The sequence below is a fragment of the Scyliorhinus torazame genome, chromosome 2 (genome assembly GCF_047496885.1).
Source record: "Scyliorhinus torazame isolate Kashiwa2021f chromosome 2, sScyTor2.1, whole genome shotgun sequence".
Classification (NCBI taxonomy): domain Eukaryota; kingdom Metazoa; phylum Chordata; class Chondrichthyes; order Carcharhiniformes; family Scyliorhinidae; genus Scyliorhinus; species Scyliorhinus torazame.
Genome location: NC_092708.1, coordinates 269,321,602 through 269,339,414, shown reverse-complemented (window position 1 = coordinate 269,339,414; position 17,813 = coordinate 269,321,602). Strand labels below are relative to the sequence as shown.

Genomic DNA, 17,813 nt, shown 5'->3' with positions numbered 1-17,813 from the left:
TTCTGGCCTTGCATCACTGACTGTGTGGAGCTTATACGTTCTCCCTGTGTCTGCGTGGGCTTCCTCCGGATGTTCCGGTTTCCTCCCACAGTCCAAAGATTTGGTGGATTGGCCATGCTAAATTGTCCCTTAGTGCCCAAAGGTGTGCAGGTTAGATGGGGTTCTGGGGATTGGGTGGGGGAGTGAGCCTAGGTAGGGTGGTCTTTCATATTCAATGGGCTGAATGGCCTCCTTCTGCACTGTAGGGATTCTGTGATTCTATGAAAACAGTGGCTCACCCTTCATTGGCTGTTGGAACCATTTGGGGTGTCCAGAGGATGTGACAGGCGTTAGAGTAACACAAGCTGTTCCTACCTCTTTGCACAGTCTGATGTGCGAGATAATTCTGTCTCACTCCACAGCCTGTCATCACCCTCCTGCCCCAGGGAATTCAGCCATTAGGTGGGATAAATGGGAGCACCAAGTGGCAGTGTCCAAAATGCCAGTGATTGATCCATGAGGATAGACAGGCATCTCCACTCTGCCGCTTTACTGCAGCATCCCCCTAAATGGACCATTTATTCTCTCTCTCTCTCAAACACACACACACAGTCTGAATAGAACTGGGAGGCGGTGGGTGGGGAAGTTGATGTGATTGACAGGAGTGAGCAGCCAAGCAGAGGGAGGATGGAGGAAGCCACTGGGTGTGAAGGAGGTGGGAGTTTGGAGTATGTGGCGGTCGCTGAAAGCGGAGAGCTGATCATTCCATTCAGTGAGACAGGAGAAGGAGCAAGCGGCATCAGGATCACTCAGCATGGCATCCAAATGTCCGAAATGCGACAAAACCGTCTACTTCGGTAAGAAACATTCATTTATTTCCCAACTGCAAAGGACCCTTTATTCTGGAGGATAGAGACTGGTGATGGAAGGTCTTGGGGTAGGCTTCCAGTTACACACACATTTTCTTTCTTCAATGCAGTTTTGATGAGAGAGACATTTGTCAAACGATCGTTTTATCCTTAATACTGAGCCTATTATTCAGATGGAGGGACGCAGTCACTGAGCGAGGTGCTCGGAAACAGGCTGCGTTCAATATCAAATGCGATGGGCTGTAATACGCGCCTGGGTTCCCATTTAGTTGAATTGAGGTGGTTGAGAAATCGAAACCTGCAAATGTTTCTGCTGTTGTCTAATGTGGCTGTTGGGGATGTGTGTCTTGGGGGTTTATTGTCGATGCATGGCTGATATCTGCAAGAGCCATTCATGTAAATTTACTCTGTCGCCTTTTGCAAATGAGGGATTTCCTTGAATGGGAGGCGGGGTGGGGGGGGGGGGGGGGGGGGGTTGTAGAAGCTGAAATCGACCTGAAACAGATAGATGGTCACTTTCATCTGTAATGGACAAAAAAAAGAGCCATTTATTGAATTACTGGGTGTAAGGGATTGGAGATGCCTTATCCTGACACTGGAAGCTGCTCTGGGGAATGATCTTTCCAAGCGGTGGTCGGTGCTCAGCACCACCAGTGGGTGGGAGCAGGGCGAGGTTGTGATTGCTGTAATCAGATGGTTTATATTTACTGAGGCAGCAGCAGTTCAGAGCTCCCAGCCTGAGCTACTCCCAGTGGAAGCAGTGTGTGTGTCCCCACCCTGCCCGTTCTTGTTCCGAATGTAATTATGATGGGAAATCAATCCTTCTGATAAAATAATGCGAGAGTGTCCCCATTTTTCCCTGTAATTAAGTGAAATTATGGTCTGCAAACATGCGATTTCCGACTGTTAAGCAGGGATTTGTCATGATTATGATGATAATTGCTTCGGATGATATGGCACAGAAGAAGGCCATTCGGCCCATTGTCCATGTGTCGGTTTTTTTGAAAGAGCTGTCCAATTAGTCCCGCTCTTGCACCTTAGCCCTGTAACTATTTTTATTCCCATTTTCACCTGTGTATCTAGTTGTTTCGAAATGATTTTTCAATCTGTTTCCACCGCCCTTTTGGACAGTGCACAATTCTGTGTAAAACTGAAATGCCATCTTCCCGTTAGTTCAAAGAGGAATCCCAGCCTTCATTTGTTGTATCTGAGATTCTTTGTGGGTACACTTGTCACCACCACCCACACACACTCCTTGCTAACCATTTATCTAAACATATTTCTTGGGCAGGGAACTGGTGCGTCTGTCTCATAGAGATGCAGGAGAGGGGGTGGCCTGGTCGTATTATCAGGGGTCTAATAATCTGGAGACCCTGGGTAATGCTCTGGGGATCTGGGTTCCAACCCCACCTGGGAGGTGGTAAAATTTGAATTCAATTAAAAAAAAGAAGTCTGGAATTAAAAAATACTGATGACCATGAAACCATTGCCCATTGTCATAAAAACCCATCTGGTTCATTAATGTGTTCAGGGAAGGAAATCTGCCGTCCTTACCTGGTCTGGCCTATATGTGGCTCCAGACCCACAGCAATGTGGTTGACTTTTAATTGCCCCCCCCCCCCACCCCCGAAATGGTCTAGCAGGCCACTCAGGGCAATTAGGGATGGGCTACAAATGCTGGCCCAGCCTGTCACACCCACATCCCAAGAAGGAATACAAAATTGAACAATGACAGTACAGATTCTGATTTAAGTCAGTCTCTGCTGAGCTCAACCACAGCAATTGGGTGGATGTGAGTTTGGACATTTGGCTACTAAGGCCAAGACAGGTGGCAGATTTGTTTGGTAGTTTTTTTCAGGGTATCAGCTCTGGTTCAGTTGGTGGCACTCTCACCACCTTGGGGTCCAAGTCCTACGCCAGTGACTTGAGTGTGAAGTCACACTGAGAGATGGGGACTTGCTGGTGGGGTGTCCATCCTCTCTGACCTGTGGATTTGTCAGGTTACTAATCCATTCAGTCTGCTCACTTTTGAGAGCAATAATGTTCATTGCACTGTCTTCCTTTGGGTTGGTGAACACTTTTAAAAGGTCTGAGGAGACACAAAGTGTCTTTTGTTAGGGGGAATGAGTCAATTTGGAGAGCATTTGCAGGAATTCTCTAGGGTTTTATCAGGATCTCCGGAGGCTCCCCAGCACTATTTAAACATATATTTACTGGGATTGTTTTCTAAGGGTTTGCATTTTTTTAACATTCGTTCATGGGATGTGGACATTGCTGGTGGGCCAACATTTATCCACATTGCTGTGGATCTGGAGCCATATGTAGGCCAGGCCAGGTAAGGATGACAGATGTCCTTCTCTAAGGGACATTAGTGAACCAGATGGGTTTTTATGACAATCGACAATGGTTTTATGGTCATCATTAGACTTTTAATTCAAGATTCTGCCGTGGCAGGGTTTGAACCCACATTACTCTGGGTCTCTGGTTTACTAGTCCAGTGACAATACCACTACGTCGCCGCCTACCCATATTTACTGGGAGTCCGGCCACAAAAAAGCTTGAAACCCATTAATTTAACAGTTCAACTGGAGAATTTTACTTTCCTGAACATTGCTTACACTTGTCAGTGCAGTCAGCAGGAAGGTGCAATCTTACTATTGAAACACAGCTGGAGGGTCATTTTGTCCAGCGCAATGAAATGCTACATAAATTAACATCAGACTGCCGGGGGAAGAAATTCTTTCAACTTTAAAAAAATCTGTAATAATGATTGTCAAAATATTTTACAACTTGGGGCATTATCACAGTGAGAGTAACGTTTTACAGACTCCAGCTATTGCTTGAAACCTCACTGTTATAGAATTTCAGCACTTTCTATAAACTAATCCAGCCTTGTCACTAGTCTATAAAAACAAATAGAATAATTTGTTACAGTAGTAAATCACAGGAAGTAATAATGGGTAATGCAGGACTTTGGAAGTTGTCTTAGGGTAGAGGCACCTTACTGAAGGAGGCTGTTGGATGCCATTCCCATAACTACTGTACTACAGATGTATCAATGTTTACCCTTTTAACTGCTCACGGGTGAATCTATTTTTTAAAACATTCTTTTCGATCTTCTTATCTTAGTGGTTGCACTCCACCTCAGAGTCAAAGGCATGGGTTCAAGCCCCATGCCAGAGACTGGAACACAAAACTCAGGCTGTCACCCCAGTACAGTACCGAGGGAGTGCTGTACTGTCATGCACGCCGTGTTTCAGACTAGATGTTCAACTAAGGCACCATCAGATGCAAATGATCTATTGGTAGAAGAGCAATTAATTATCCCTAAAATCTTGGCCACTCTCTAAAAGAGATTTATCTGATTATTTTTCCATTGCTGGTTGTGGGATCTTGCTGCTGGGTCCCCTCCATTACATTTGACTACACCTTCAAAAGTGCTTCATTGGTTGTAAATTACTCAGGGAAGTCCTGAGATCAGGAAAGTAGCTCTATAAAAGCAAGTGAGGAGGCAACTTGCAGGGCTCAGGGGATAGAGCAGGGAAATGAGACTGACTGAATGTCTCTGTAGAGCGCCAGTTTGGATACAATCGACTAAATGGCCTCTTTCTGTGCAGGAATAACTCTTTTATTTGCTTCAGCTTGCTAGATGGAAGGAGATAAGTATGGATAGATGGGAAGTATGAACTGTAGATTGCAGCAAATGAAAAAAAAAGCTACATATCTTATCTTAGCATTTTAAACTCCCAAATGTGAATGTTGAACTGTGTAGGAAGCACTGTGGTGCCACAGAAGAATTTAAAACTCATATCCCGATTTTTCAATGGAATTATGAACTTCCACAGAGGGGCAATCACAGTTGGATTCCAACACCGCTCCTAGTGTCTTACCTCAAAATCCAGCCGCTCCTTTCTCGCCTGACCTCCTGATTCAGGCCAGGAGCCTGAGGCCTTGTGTTAAGGGCAGGAGAATCTGAGATAAGGAAGCACTAGCTGCTGTAATGTGGTCCTGCCGCATGCAGATGCCAAGGAGAAGGGAAGTTTGTAAAGTAAGGGAGAGTAGTTGTAGTCGAGAGGCACAGGCTGGGGAGATCATTTGGGGGCTGGGGGTCCTGTGGAGGAATCAGGGGGGTGGGGGAGACCCATGGGGGTTCAGAAAGTTCCCATGGAGGAGGGCGAGGTTCTGGGGATGTCCCATGGGAGATTGGGGATAGTTGGGGGCTAGTTTGGAAGGGTGGTACTATGGAGGAATGGGGGAGGGGCGCTACTCGGGTGGGCAGATTCTGGGGGTTGAGGAGGATCCCCGGGGGATTTGGGGGGAGAGCTGGGGGAAGTCCTGTAGGGGGGGGTTGAGGTTAGCAGTATAGTTACCCAGGAGCGAGAAGTGGTTTTAGTTCTAACTTTTTAACTGGGTAACAATGACTGTAAGACAGTTGGAACTATTTGAAGTTGTGATGATGGGGCAGCATGGTAGAATATTAGTTAGCACAGTTGCTTCACAGCTCCAGGGTCCCAGGTTTGATTCCGGCTTGGGTCACTGTCTGTGCGGAGTCTGCACGTTCTCCCCGTGACTGTGTGGATTTCCTCCGGGTGCTCCGGTTTCTCCCACAGTCCAAAGATGTGCGGGTTAGGTGGATTGGCCACGCTAAATTGCCCTTAGTGTCCAAAAAGGTTAAGTGGAGGTTACGGGGATAGGGTAGAGACGTGGGCTTGAGTAGGGTGCTCTTTGTAAGGGCCGGTGCAGACTCGATGGGCCGAATGGTCTCCTTCTGCACTGTAAATTCTATGTAAATTCTACGATTCTATAGCGTACTTTAGGCTGGTTGGTTCCCATTGCAGGAACATTGCAGATGCAAATGATCATGCAGCACTATTGGGAGGGGAGCAATGAATTATCCCTAAAATCTTGGCCAATCGCTGGAAATTTGACCTTTCTGGGTCATTGCCGTGCAATCCTCACTGGGGACCTCTGGGTGTGGCTCCCCAGCACGTCACTGGGGAAGCTCCCAGTTATACCACTCCAGAGCCTGGATGTTACGGGCCTATATCGGGATAATATAAACCAGACCACTGACCCAAGCACCAAGCCCAGTTTCACCCCTTTCAGAGCTTGGTGGCATGGAGGCTCTAGGCCCTGATGGCTACTAACCAAAGAAAGAAAGGTCTTACACCCTCATCAGTACATCCGAAACGTTTCACCAATGGTGAAATGTTTTTGAAGAGCAGGAATGTAGGAAACAGATTGTGAAAGATTGAGGTCTGTGAATACAATTGCAACCTCTTGATTTTCAGTTCATCCTGTCATCTGGTATACTTATAACTGGATAGATCACTCCAACCTCCGAGAAATGCTGAACAGAGGCGGGATGGAACTGATGGGCTACACTTAGTTGTCATGACGACCGAATGCCAACTTAATAATAATAGGTCAATTTTCAGGAGACAGCAATGAAGGATTATTTTAGAGCTGGGAGTGAAAACCGCAGGGCCCTTGGGAATGTCATGTTTATGATATCGCTAATAGCAGTTAGTGGGCTGCGAGGATTTTTATAATACAGCAGCTGAGCTACAACCAAATTGACTCCTGTCCAAATATTTTCAGACGAATGCCCTATAGTTAAACAAAATCACCAGTTCAAAGCAGAGTCACGTAACAGTGGAAGGTGAGTGGAAATGTTTGGGTTTGGCAGTCGATTATTCATTGTGAGGAATGGTTTATTTTAAGAGTAATTCTGCCAATGTTTTCCACAAGAGTAAAATATTAAAAAGCTTTTGATGAAATGATGTCAGCTAAAGGGACTTGATTAATTGCTGGGAGGAGAGTGGGTGGGGGTCCTGTGAAGGACAGGGAAGAATACAAGGGGGCTTTTATCACGTACCTGTCATATGGCCGCCTTGTGACTAGAGCTGGCGTGCTTTTCATTTTTCCAGTGGGAATCTCTACTTCCATCTCAACTTCCAACAGGGAAAGAATAAACAGGACAGCATTGTGCCGGAACACGGATGACCTTTCAATGTCCCATTGCTAGGGAATTGGACGTTTATAAACGCCAATAAAATGGGAAGGCTTGACTGATTCTCCTGTCTCTCCTGATGGTCTTGGCATTGCAGCTTCTGACAATGACATTTGCTTTCCCTTATCTTTCATTTTCTGATCGGCATTTTAAATGTGGGCCACAGACAGCGTTGTAAATACAGAGCAGGGCAATCAACATCTGGAAATGAAAAGCAGTGGGTTTAACAATCGGGATGTTGCCCTTTGACACACTCAATCGATTGATATTAATCCTTCTGTGATCAGCTAGTCCCAAGGCTCCCGGGCTGCGGCCTCCTGCTACTGGCTTCCCCACCAGTCAGTCTGTTAACAACGGCAGTTAGGGCAGATGACCAAAAGCTTGGTTAAAAATGGGGGTTTGAGGAGTGTCTGAAAGTGCAGAGTGTGTAGTGGAGGAATTCCAGAGCCCAGGACCTGTCATGATATTCAGATAAACATCATGGTGCAAACACACATACACACTGATGGACAGATCAATGGACCAATCAATACACACACAACATCACAGCCAATCACAGGCAAGAGCATACACACTATAAAACGGGGAACACCACAGTTCCCGCTCATTCCAGCAGGAGACAGCTCAGGGCACAGAGCTCAAAGCAAGCAACTCAGACATTCACCATGTGCTGAGTGCTTCTCCAAGATAGTGTTAGGGCTAGGTCCACAGGTTAGAGGGTAATGAACGAACCACAGCAACCAGTTTACAGATGTTGTTATTGTTAGTAATAAAACTGAGTTGTACTATCCGCAACCGTGTTGGTTCGTCTGTGTAGCAGAGCACCCAACACGACATAGTACCAGGATTGGAACCCAGCAACTGTGAGACCTACCTACGCATCTTAAGGAATCCGCCATCCTGCGCCATGGACACCATCAGCCCGCCGCAGCCGCTCCAGATCGCTGGACACCTCGGCGTCAATTGGAAGTTGTTCAAACAGCGCTTCCAGTTCTTCCTAGAAGCCACAGAAAGGGAGAATGCTTCGGACACCAGGAAAATCGCCCTCCTCCTCTCCACGGCAGGGCAACATGCCATCCACATCTACAACTCCCTGGTGTTCGCGGAAGGTGAGGACAAGACGAAGTACAAGACGGTCCTTCTCAAACTCGAGCAACACTTCAGCGTCGAGGTAAATGAGAGTTTCGAGAGGTACATCTTCCAGCAGCGCCTGCAGGGTAAGGCTGAGCCTTTTCAATCTTTCCTGACACACCTCCGTATCCTCGCGCAGTCCTGCGGTTACGAGGCCACCTCCGACTCCATGATTCAGGGCCAGATTGTTTTTGGGATCACCTCGGGCACCCTACGCCAGCAGCTCCTCAAAATTAAAAGCCGCACCCTAGCCACCGCCATTGAAGCCTGTGTCCTCCATGAAAACGCGACCAGCCGCTACTGCCAATTCCGGGCGGCCGAATTGGCACGGCAGGGGTCCTACACGGCCGAATCGGCAAGGCAGGGGTCCTACAAGGCCGAGCGGGTCCAGGCGATCGAGTTCCTCCCGGCCCGCGGCCCGGACGAGGGCGGCCATTTGCGCGCTTTCCGCGGCCTCCCGCGCTTGTACGCGCCAAAAGAGACGTTGACGCAGTGGGACGTGATGCGCAGACGCGCTCTACTCAGGACCGAACTGCGCAGGCGCGATGGCGCAACGAACGCCATGATGTCACAACGTGCGGCAACTGTGGATCCGCACATTTAAAGTGACAATGTCCGGCAAAGAACCGACAATGTGGCAAGATGGGCCACTATGCTGCCTGCTGTTGAGCAGCTCAACCTGCCAATGTTCCCCAATTCCGACAGCCTCGCAGGGACGTGCAGACCATTCAGCCTCCATACTCCGAATCATACCCGGACGATATACAAACCGGTGAGATACAGACGACCGGGAAGCCTTCTGTGTTGCGGTCATTGACAGGAACCGGATGTCTCCAAGCAGGACCCACCAGCCGATGCCAGTGAACAGTGTCAATCCGGGTGATGAATGGTGTGCCACCCTAACGGTCAACCGATCACCAATAACATTCCGTTTGGACACTGGTGCCTCCGCCAACCTTATAGCATGGTCAGCCTTCTACGCCTTGAAGGTCAGACCACCAATTCGGCCATCCCGTTGTAAGATGGTCGACTACAACGGAAACGTTATCCCGGCCATGGGATCCTGCCAGCTCCAGGTGACACACAATACATACACGGCCACACTGTCCTTCGAGATAGTTGGATCATCGAAGGACTCTCTGCTAGGCGCACAGGCATGCAAGGTTCTCCACCTCGTTCAGCGGGTCCACGCTCTGTCTCCAGAAGGCACATCAGACTTCCCGGACGCAGAATTTAGGGCACAGCTCCACTCGCTCCTCGTCCACAACCAGGAGGCATTCGAGGGCAGGGGCACATTGCCCTATACCTACAGAATACGGCTCAAACCGGATGCCACCCCAGTCATTCACGCACCTCGCAGGGTCCCAGCACCACTCAAAGACCGCCTCAAGCAGCAGCTGCAGGATCTGCAGGACCAAGGAGTGCTATCCCGGGTCACGGAGCCCACGCCATGGGTCAGCTCCATGGTGTGTGTTAAGAAGCCCTCTGGTGAACTCCGGATCTGCATCGACCCGAAAGACCTGAACAACAACATCATGAGGGAACACTACCCCATACCCAAACGGGAAGAGATCACGAGCAGACCTAAACAGGGGCTGTTTAGCACAGGGCTAAATCGCTGGCTTTGAAAGCAGACCAAGGCAAGCCAGCAGCACGGTTCAATTCCCGTACCAGCCTCCCCGAACAGGTTCCGGAATGTGGCGACTAGGGGCTTTTCACATTAACTTCAGTTGAAGCCTACTTGTGACAATAAGCGATTTTCATTTTCAAATGGCCTGGGCTAAAATTTTCACAAAGCTTGATGCCTCCAAGGGTTTTTGGCAGATCCAACTGGACCAGTCCAGCAGGAAGCTGTGCACCTTCAACACTCCTTTCGGCAGGTTCTGCTACAACAGAATGCCGTTTGGCATCATCTCGGCATCCGAGGTATTTCACAGAATCATGGAACAGATGATGGAGGGCATCGAAGGGGTGCGCGTCTATGTTGACGACGTCATCATCTGGTCCACCACACCACAGGAGCACATCAGTCGTCTCCAGCGCGTCTTTGCGCGGATACGAGAACACGGCGTGCGCCTCAACCGAGCCAAGTGTTCTTTCGGCCAAACTGAGCTAAAGTTTCTGGGGGGCCACATATCCCAGTCAGGGGTCCGTCCGGATGCACAAGGTGAGCGCCATTACAGCCATGCCGCAGCCGGCAGACAAGAAGGCAGTGCTACGCTTTCTCGGGATGGTCAACTTCCTGGGGAAGTTCATTCCCAACCTTGCCTCCCACACAACGGCTCTTCGCCACCTGGTCAAGAAGACGACGGAGTTTCAGTGGCTGCCCGCACACCAGAAGGAATGGGAGGAGCTCAAAATTAAGCTCACCACAGCCCCGGTATTGGCGTTTCTCAACACCTCCCGTGATACGAAGATCTCGACTGATGCCAGCCAGTCCGGCATTGGGGCGGTACTCCTGCAACGGACGACACTGAATCATGGGCCCCGGTCGCCTATGCCTCGCGGGCCATGACCCCCACAGAACAGTGCTATGCGCAGATCGAGAAGGAGTGCCTGGGTTTGTTAACCGGCATAGGCAAGTTCCACGACTACGTGTATGGTCTCCCTCAGTTCACCGTGGAAACCGACCATCGCCCCCTGGTCAGCATCATACATAAGGACCTGAACGAGATGGCCCCTCGCCTCCAGCGCATCCTACTCAAGCTCCGGAGGTACGACTTCCAACGACACCCCAGGAAAGGACCTCATCATCGCGGATGCCCTGTCCAGAGCAGTGACCACACCGCCCGACTCGGAGGGGTTCGTCTGTCAGGTCGAAGCGCAGGTGGCCTTCACATCGGCAAATCTGCCAGCTGATGATTCAAGTCTGGCCCGTATTCGCCGGGAGACTGCGGCTGACCCCCTTGTACAACGTGTGATGCGCCACATGACAGGAGGGTGGCTCAAAGGACAGTGCCCACAATTCTACAATGTCCGGGACGACTTGGCCGTCATTGACGGTGTCCTCCTAAAGCTGGACCGGATTGTGGTTCCACACAGCATGCACAAGCTGGTCCTCGACCAACTACACGAAGGCCATCTGGGGGTTGAGAAGTGCAGACGGAGGGCCCGAGAAGCTGTATACTGGCCGGGCATCAGTGATGACATTGCCAATATGGTGCTCAACTGCCCCACCTGCCAAAGGTTTCAGCCGGCGCAACCCCCTGAGACGCTTCAGCCCCATGAGTTGGTGACGTCCCCCTGGGCGAAGGTGGGTGTGGACCTTTTTCATGCGCTTGGCAGGGACTACGTCATCATCATAGATTACTTTTCGAATTATCCAGAGGTCATACGCCTGCACGATTTGACATCGTCCGCTGTCATAAGGGCCTGCAAAGAGACCTTCGCTCGCCATGGCATTCCGCTTACTGTCATGTCGGACAATGGGCCCTGTTTTGCCAGCCAGGAATGGTCATCCTTTGCTGCTTCGTATGGCTTCACACACGTGACGCCCAGCCCTCTGCATCCCCAGTCCAATGGCAAGGCGGAAAAGGGCGTTCACATCGTCAAGCGGCTCCTCTGCAAGGCTGCTGATGCCGGATCGGATTTCTGCTTAGCCCTGCTGGCCTATCGCTCGGCCCCACTAGCCACTGGCCTCTCACCAGCCCAGCTGTTGATGGGTGGCACCTCAGGACCACTGTGCCATCCATTCTGGTCCCTACACCCAACTATGCTCCAGTACGGCAAAGGATGCGACAGCAGCGTGCTCAGCAGAAGGTGGCACATGACACTCGGGCAACTGATCTTCCTGCCCTGGCGCCTGGAGACAACATTCGCATCCACCTACCAGAGGGAGGCTGGTCGGCAACTGACGAAGTTCTCCTCCGCGTGGCTCCCCGCTCGTTCCTGGTTCGCATGCCTGATGGCTCCATTCGCAGGCGCAATCGCCGGGCTCTGCGCCTGCTTCCGCGCTCGCTACGTGATCATACACTGGTGCCACGCCCTCCTGGTGTTCCTGATGTTGACTTTGTGGAGTTTCCTGCCACCATGCTCATTCCTCTGTCGCCTGTGGCCAGGCCCATTCCTCAGCCGGTGGATCCTGACCCACCCTTGAGGTGGTCAACCCGAATTCGTCGCCCACCTACTAGGCTGGCCTTATGAGCCTGTTTGAACATTGAACTCACTGACGCATTATGCCACAATGTTAATATGTTTCTCTTTTTGTCATTATAGGAGTTCGTTTTGATGCTTAATGTTTACACGTGTTTTGTTTATGGTACAACCTCGTTGCTACGTTGCACCTGACACCTTCCTATGTATACAGTTTAGCCTCATGTACTCATGTACATGTTGTAGATATTGCACACACACATTCAGCTGCACTCAGTACACATCTATATTTATTACCACATAGGCACATATTCTTGTAAAAAAAAGGGGGGATGTCACGATATTCAGATAAACATCATGGTGCAAACACACATACACACTGATGGACAGATCAACGGACCAATCAATACGAATGAAATGAAATGAAATGAAAATCGCTTATTGTCACAAGTAGGCTTCAAATGAAGTTACTGTGAAAAGCCCCTAGTCGCCACATTCCGGCGCCTGTTCAGGGAGGCTGTTACGGGAATACACACACAACATCACAGCCAATCACAGGCAAGAGCATACACACTATAAAACGAGGAACACGACACTTCCCGCTCATTCCAGCAGGAGACAGCTCAGGGCACAGAGCTCACAGCAAGCCACTCAGACATTCACCATGTGCTGAGTGCTTCTCCAAGATAGTGTTAGGGCTAGGTCTACAGGTTAGAGGGTAATGAACGAACCACAGTAACCAGTTTACAGATGTTGTTATTGTTAGTAATAAAACTGAGTTGTACCATCCGCAACCGTGTTGGTTCGTCTGTGTAGCAGAGCACCCAACACGACAGGACCCAGGAAGCTGAAGATTAAAATAGGGATGTTCAAAAGAATTTGCCGGAAGAGAGGTTGATATTTTTCTTTTTCAACCTGGCCCAATTGCATAATCTGTCCATTTGCCGTTCTACATTCTCCACCTGCTATTTCCTCAATTTATTCTTCCGCGTGTCGCATAAAGGTGAATACTGAAGCTGTTGGGTAATTATGGGGTGTCAGGGTGCTCAGAAAGAATTGACTTTTCCATGATTCTACCAAAGCAGAGTAGAGTTAGGAGCAGGAGAGGAAGTCAGGCTGCCTGTGTATGGAGCCAGCTAAAGCAGACTGATTGGGAGTAAATAGAATCATAAAGCTGTAATCCAATGAAGGAGTTCAAATGAAGCCATAAACCATGAGAGCTTTGCTGGAATTATTTTCTAGTCATCTGCACCGTGGCATTAGATTACCATCTAAAAATCTCGAGTGACAGTTAAATGTTATGTCTGTGTTTGTTCCTGGGTTGTTGCAGTTGTTATTTATGATATTGTCATAAATCATTACAAGCGACATAGAACTGCATTGTGCACTGGGCCGTGCTGGGCACAGGCCCGTGGCAGAACGGTGCTGGGCCTGGGCCCGTGTCACAATGGTGCTGGGGATGGGCCCGTGTCACAATGGTGCTGGGGATGGGGCTGTGCAGTACCCACGCTGGCCATGGGCTGTGCCGGAACCATGCTGGGGATGGGCTCTGCCGTAACCAACCACACTGGAGATGGGCTCTGCCGGAACCACGCTGGGGATGGGGCTGTGCCGGAACCACGCTGGGGATGGGGCTGTGCCGGAACCACGCTGGGGATGGGCTCTGCCGGAACCTCACTGGGGATGGGGCTGTGCCGGAACCACGCTGGGGATGGGGCTGTGCCGGAACCTCACTGGGGATGGGGCTGTGCCGGAACCACGCTGGGGATGGGGCTGTGCCGGAACCACGCTGGGGATGGGCTGTGCCAGAACCACGCTGGGGGTGGGCTCTGCCGTAACCATGCTAGGGATGGGGCTGTGCCGGATCCACGCTGGGGATGGGGCTGTGCCGGAACCACGCTGGGGATGGGGCTCTGCCGTAACCATGCTGGGGATGGGGCTGTGCCGGAACCACGCTGGGGATGGGGCTGTGCCGGATCCACGCTGGGGATGGGGCTGTGCCGGAACCACGCTGGGGATGGGGCTCTGCCGTAACCATGCTGGGGATGGGGCTGTGCCGTAACCACGCTGGGGATGGGGCTCTGCCGTAACCACGCTGGGGATGGGCTCTGCCGCAACCACACTGGGGATGGGGCTGTGCCGCAACCACGCTGGGGATGGGCTGTGCCGGAACCACACTGGGGATGGGGCTGTGCCGGAACCACGCTGGGGATGGGCTCTGCCGGAACCACGATGGGGATGGGCTCTGCCGTAACCACGCTGGGGATGTGGCTCTGCCGCAACCACACTGGGGATGGGGCTGTGCCGGAACCTCACTGAGGATGGGGCTGTGCCGGAACCACGCTGGGAATGGGGCTGTGCCGGAACCTCACTGGGGATGGGCTCTGCCGGAACCACGCTGGGGATGGGCTCTGCCGGAACCATGCTGGGGATGGGCTGTGCCGGAACCACGCTGGGGATGGGGCTGTGCCGGAACCACGCTGGGGATGGGCTGTGCCGGAACCACGCTGGGGATGGGCTCTGCCGGAACCACGATGGGGATGGGCTCTGCCGTAACCACGCTGGGGATGTGGCTCTGCCGCAACCACACTGGGGATGGGGCTGTGCCGGAACCTCACTGGGGATGGGGCTGTGCCGGAACCACGCTGGGGATGGGGCTGTGCCGGGACCTCACTGGGGATGGGCTCTGCCGGAACCACGCTGGGGATGGGCTCTGCCGGAACCATGCTGGGGATGGGGCTGTGCCGGAACCACGCTGGGGATGGGCTCTGCCGGAACCACGCTGGGAATGGGGCTGTGCCGGAACCTCACTGCGGATGGGGCTGTGCCGGAACCACGCTGGGGATGGGGCTGTGCCGGAACCACGCTGGGGATGGGGCTGTGCCGGAACCTCACTGGGGATGGGGCTGTGCCGGAACCACGCTGGGGATGGGCTCTGCCGGAACCACGCTGGGAATGGGGCTGTGCCGGAACCTCACTGGGGATGGGGCTGTGCCGGAACCACGCTGGGGATGGGGCTGTGCCGGAACCACGCTGGGGATGGGCTCTGCCGGAACCACGCTGGGGATGGGCTCTGCCGGAACCACACTGGGGATGGGGCTGTGCCGGAACCACGCTGGGGATGGGCTCTGCCGGAACCACGCTGGGAATGGGGCTGTGCCGGAACCTCACTGGGGATGGGGCTGTGCCGGAACCACGCTGGAGATGGGGCTGTGCCGGAACCACGCTGGGGATGGGGCTGTGCCGGAACCTCACTGGGGATGGGGCTGTGCCGGAACCACGCTGGGGATGGGCTCTGCCGGAACCACGCTGGGAATGGGGCTGTGCCGGAACCTCACTGGGGATGGGGCTGTGCCGGAACCACGCTGGGGATGGGGCTGTGCCGGAACCTCACTGGGGATGGGGCTGTGCCGGAACCACGCTGGGGATGGGCTCTGCCGGAACCACGCTGGGAATGGGGCTGTGCCGGAACCACACTGGGGATGGGGCTGTGCCGGAACCACGCTGGGGATGGGCTCTGCCGGAACCACGCTGGGAATGGGGCTGTGCCGGAACCTCACTGGGGATGGGGCTGTGCCGGAACCACGCTGGGGATGGGGCTGTGCCGGAACCTCACTGGGGATGGGGCTGTGCCGGAACCACGCTGGGGATGGGGCTGTGCCGGAACCACGCTGGGGATGGGGCTGTGCCGGAACCACGCTGGGGGTGGGGCTGTGCCGGAACCACGCTGGGGATGGGGCTGTGCCGGAACCACGCTGGGGATGGGGCTGTGCCGGAACCTCACTGGGGATGGGCTCTGCCGGAACCACGCTGGGGGTGGGCTCTGCCGGAACCACGCTGGGGATGGGCTCTGCCGGAACCACGCTGGGGATGGGCTCTGCCGGAACCACGCTGGGGATGGGCTCTGCCGGAACCACGTTGGGGATGGGCTCTGCCGGAACCACGCTGGGGATGGGGCTGTGCCGGAACCACGCTGGGGATGGGGCTGTGCCGGAATCACGCTGGCGATGGGGCTGTGCCGGAACCACGCTGGGGATGGGGCTGTGCCGGAACCACGCTGGGGATGGGGCTGTGCCGGAACCTCACTGGGGATGGGGCTGTGCCGGAACCACGCTGGGGATGCGGCTGTGCCGGAACCACACTGGGGATGGGGCTGTGCCGGAACCACGCTGGGAATGGGCTCTGCCATAACCACACTGGGAATGGGGCTGTGCCAGATCCACGCTGGGGATGGGCTCTGCCGTAACCATGCTGGGGATGGGGCTGTGCCGGAACCACGATGGGGATGGGCTGTGCCGGAACCACGCTGGGGATGGGGCTGTGCCGGAACCTCACTGGGGATGGGGCAGCGCCGGAAACACGCTGGGGATGGGGCTGTGCCGGAACCACGCTGGGGATGGGGCTGTGCCGGAACCTCACTGGGGATGGGCTCTGCCGGAACCACGCTGGGGGTGGGCTCTGCCGGAACCACGCTGGGGATGGGCTCTGCCGGAACCACGCTGGGGATGGGCTCTGCCGGAACCACGCTGGGGATGGGCTCTGCCGGAACCACGTTGGGGATGGGCTCTGCCGGAACCACGCTGGGGATGGGGCTGTGCCGGAACCACGCTGGGGATGGGGCTGTGCCGGAATCACGCTGGCGATGGGGCTGTGCCGGAACCACGCTGGGGATGGGGCTGTGCCGGAACCATGCTGGGGATGGGGCTGTGCCGGAACCTCACTGGGGATGGGGCTGTGCCGGAACCACGCTGGGGATGCGGCTGTGCCGGAACCACACTGGGGATGGGGCTGTGCCGGAACCACGCTGGGAATGGGCTCTGCCATAACCACACTGGGAATGGGGCTGTGCCAGATCCACGCTGGGGATGGGCTCTGCCGTAACCATGCTGGGGATGGGGCTGTGCCGGAACCACGATGGGGATGGGCTGTGCCGGAACCATGCTGGGGATGGGGCTGTGCCGGAACCTCACTGGGGATGGGGCAGCGCCGGAAACACGCTGGGGATGGGGCTGTGCCGGAACCACGCTGGGAATGGGGCTGTGCCGGATCCACGCTGGGGATGGGCTCTGCCGTAACCATGCTGGGGATGGGCTCTGCCGGAACCACGCTGGGGATGGGGCTGTGCCGGAACCACGCTGGGGATCGGGCTGTGCCGGAACCTCACTGGGGATGGGCTGTGCCGGAACCACGCTGGGGATGGGGCTGTGCCGGAACCACGCTGGGGATGGGCTCTGCCGGAACCACGCTGGGGATGGGGCTGTGCCGGAACCTCACTGGGGATGGGCTGTGCCGGAACCACGCCGGGGATGGGCTCTGCCGTAACCACGCTGGGGATGGGGCTGTGCCGGAACCACGCTGGCAATGGGTTTTGCCGGAACCACGCTGGCAATGGGTTCTGCCGTAACCACGCTGGGGATGGGGCTGTGTCGAACCATGCTGGGGAAGGGATTTGCCGTAACCATGCTGGGGATGGGGCTGTGCCGGAACCACGCTGGGGATGGGCTGTGCCGGAACCACGCTGGGGATGGGCTGTGCCGGAACCACACTGTGGATGGGTCTGTGCCGGAATCTCACTGGGGATGGGGCTGTGCTGGAACCACGCTGGGGATGGGGCTGTGCCGGAACCACGCTGGGGATGGGCTGTGCCGGAACCACGCTGGGGATGGGGCTGTGCCGGAATCTCACTGGGGATGGGGCTGTGCTGGAACCACGCTGGGGATGGGGTTGTG

General features: G+C 54.0%; 1 protein-coding gene across 1 annotated transcript in view; it reads left to right on the top strand.

Moving 5' to 3' along the window:
* The first annotated feature begins 677 nt into the window (after positions 1 to 677).
* Positions 678 to 17,813, top strand: part of crip2 (cysteine-rich protein 2) — a 123,636-nt gene continuing 106,500 nt past the window's right edge. The window contains exon 1 of the mRNA XM_072487183.1: positions 678 to 836. Coding sequence (XP_072343284.1) covers positions 794 to 836 — 43 coding nt within the window. The 5' untranslated portion in view covers positions 678 to 793. The remainder of the gene's footprint in view (positions 837 to 17,813) is intronic.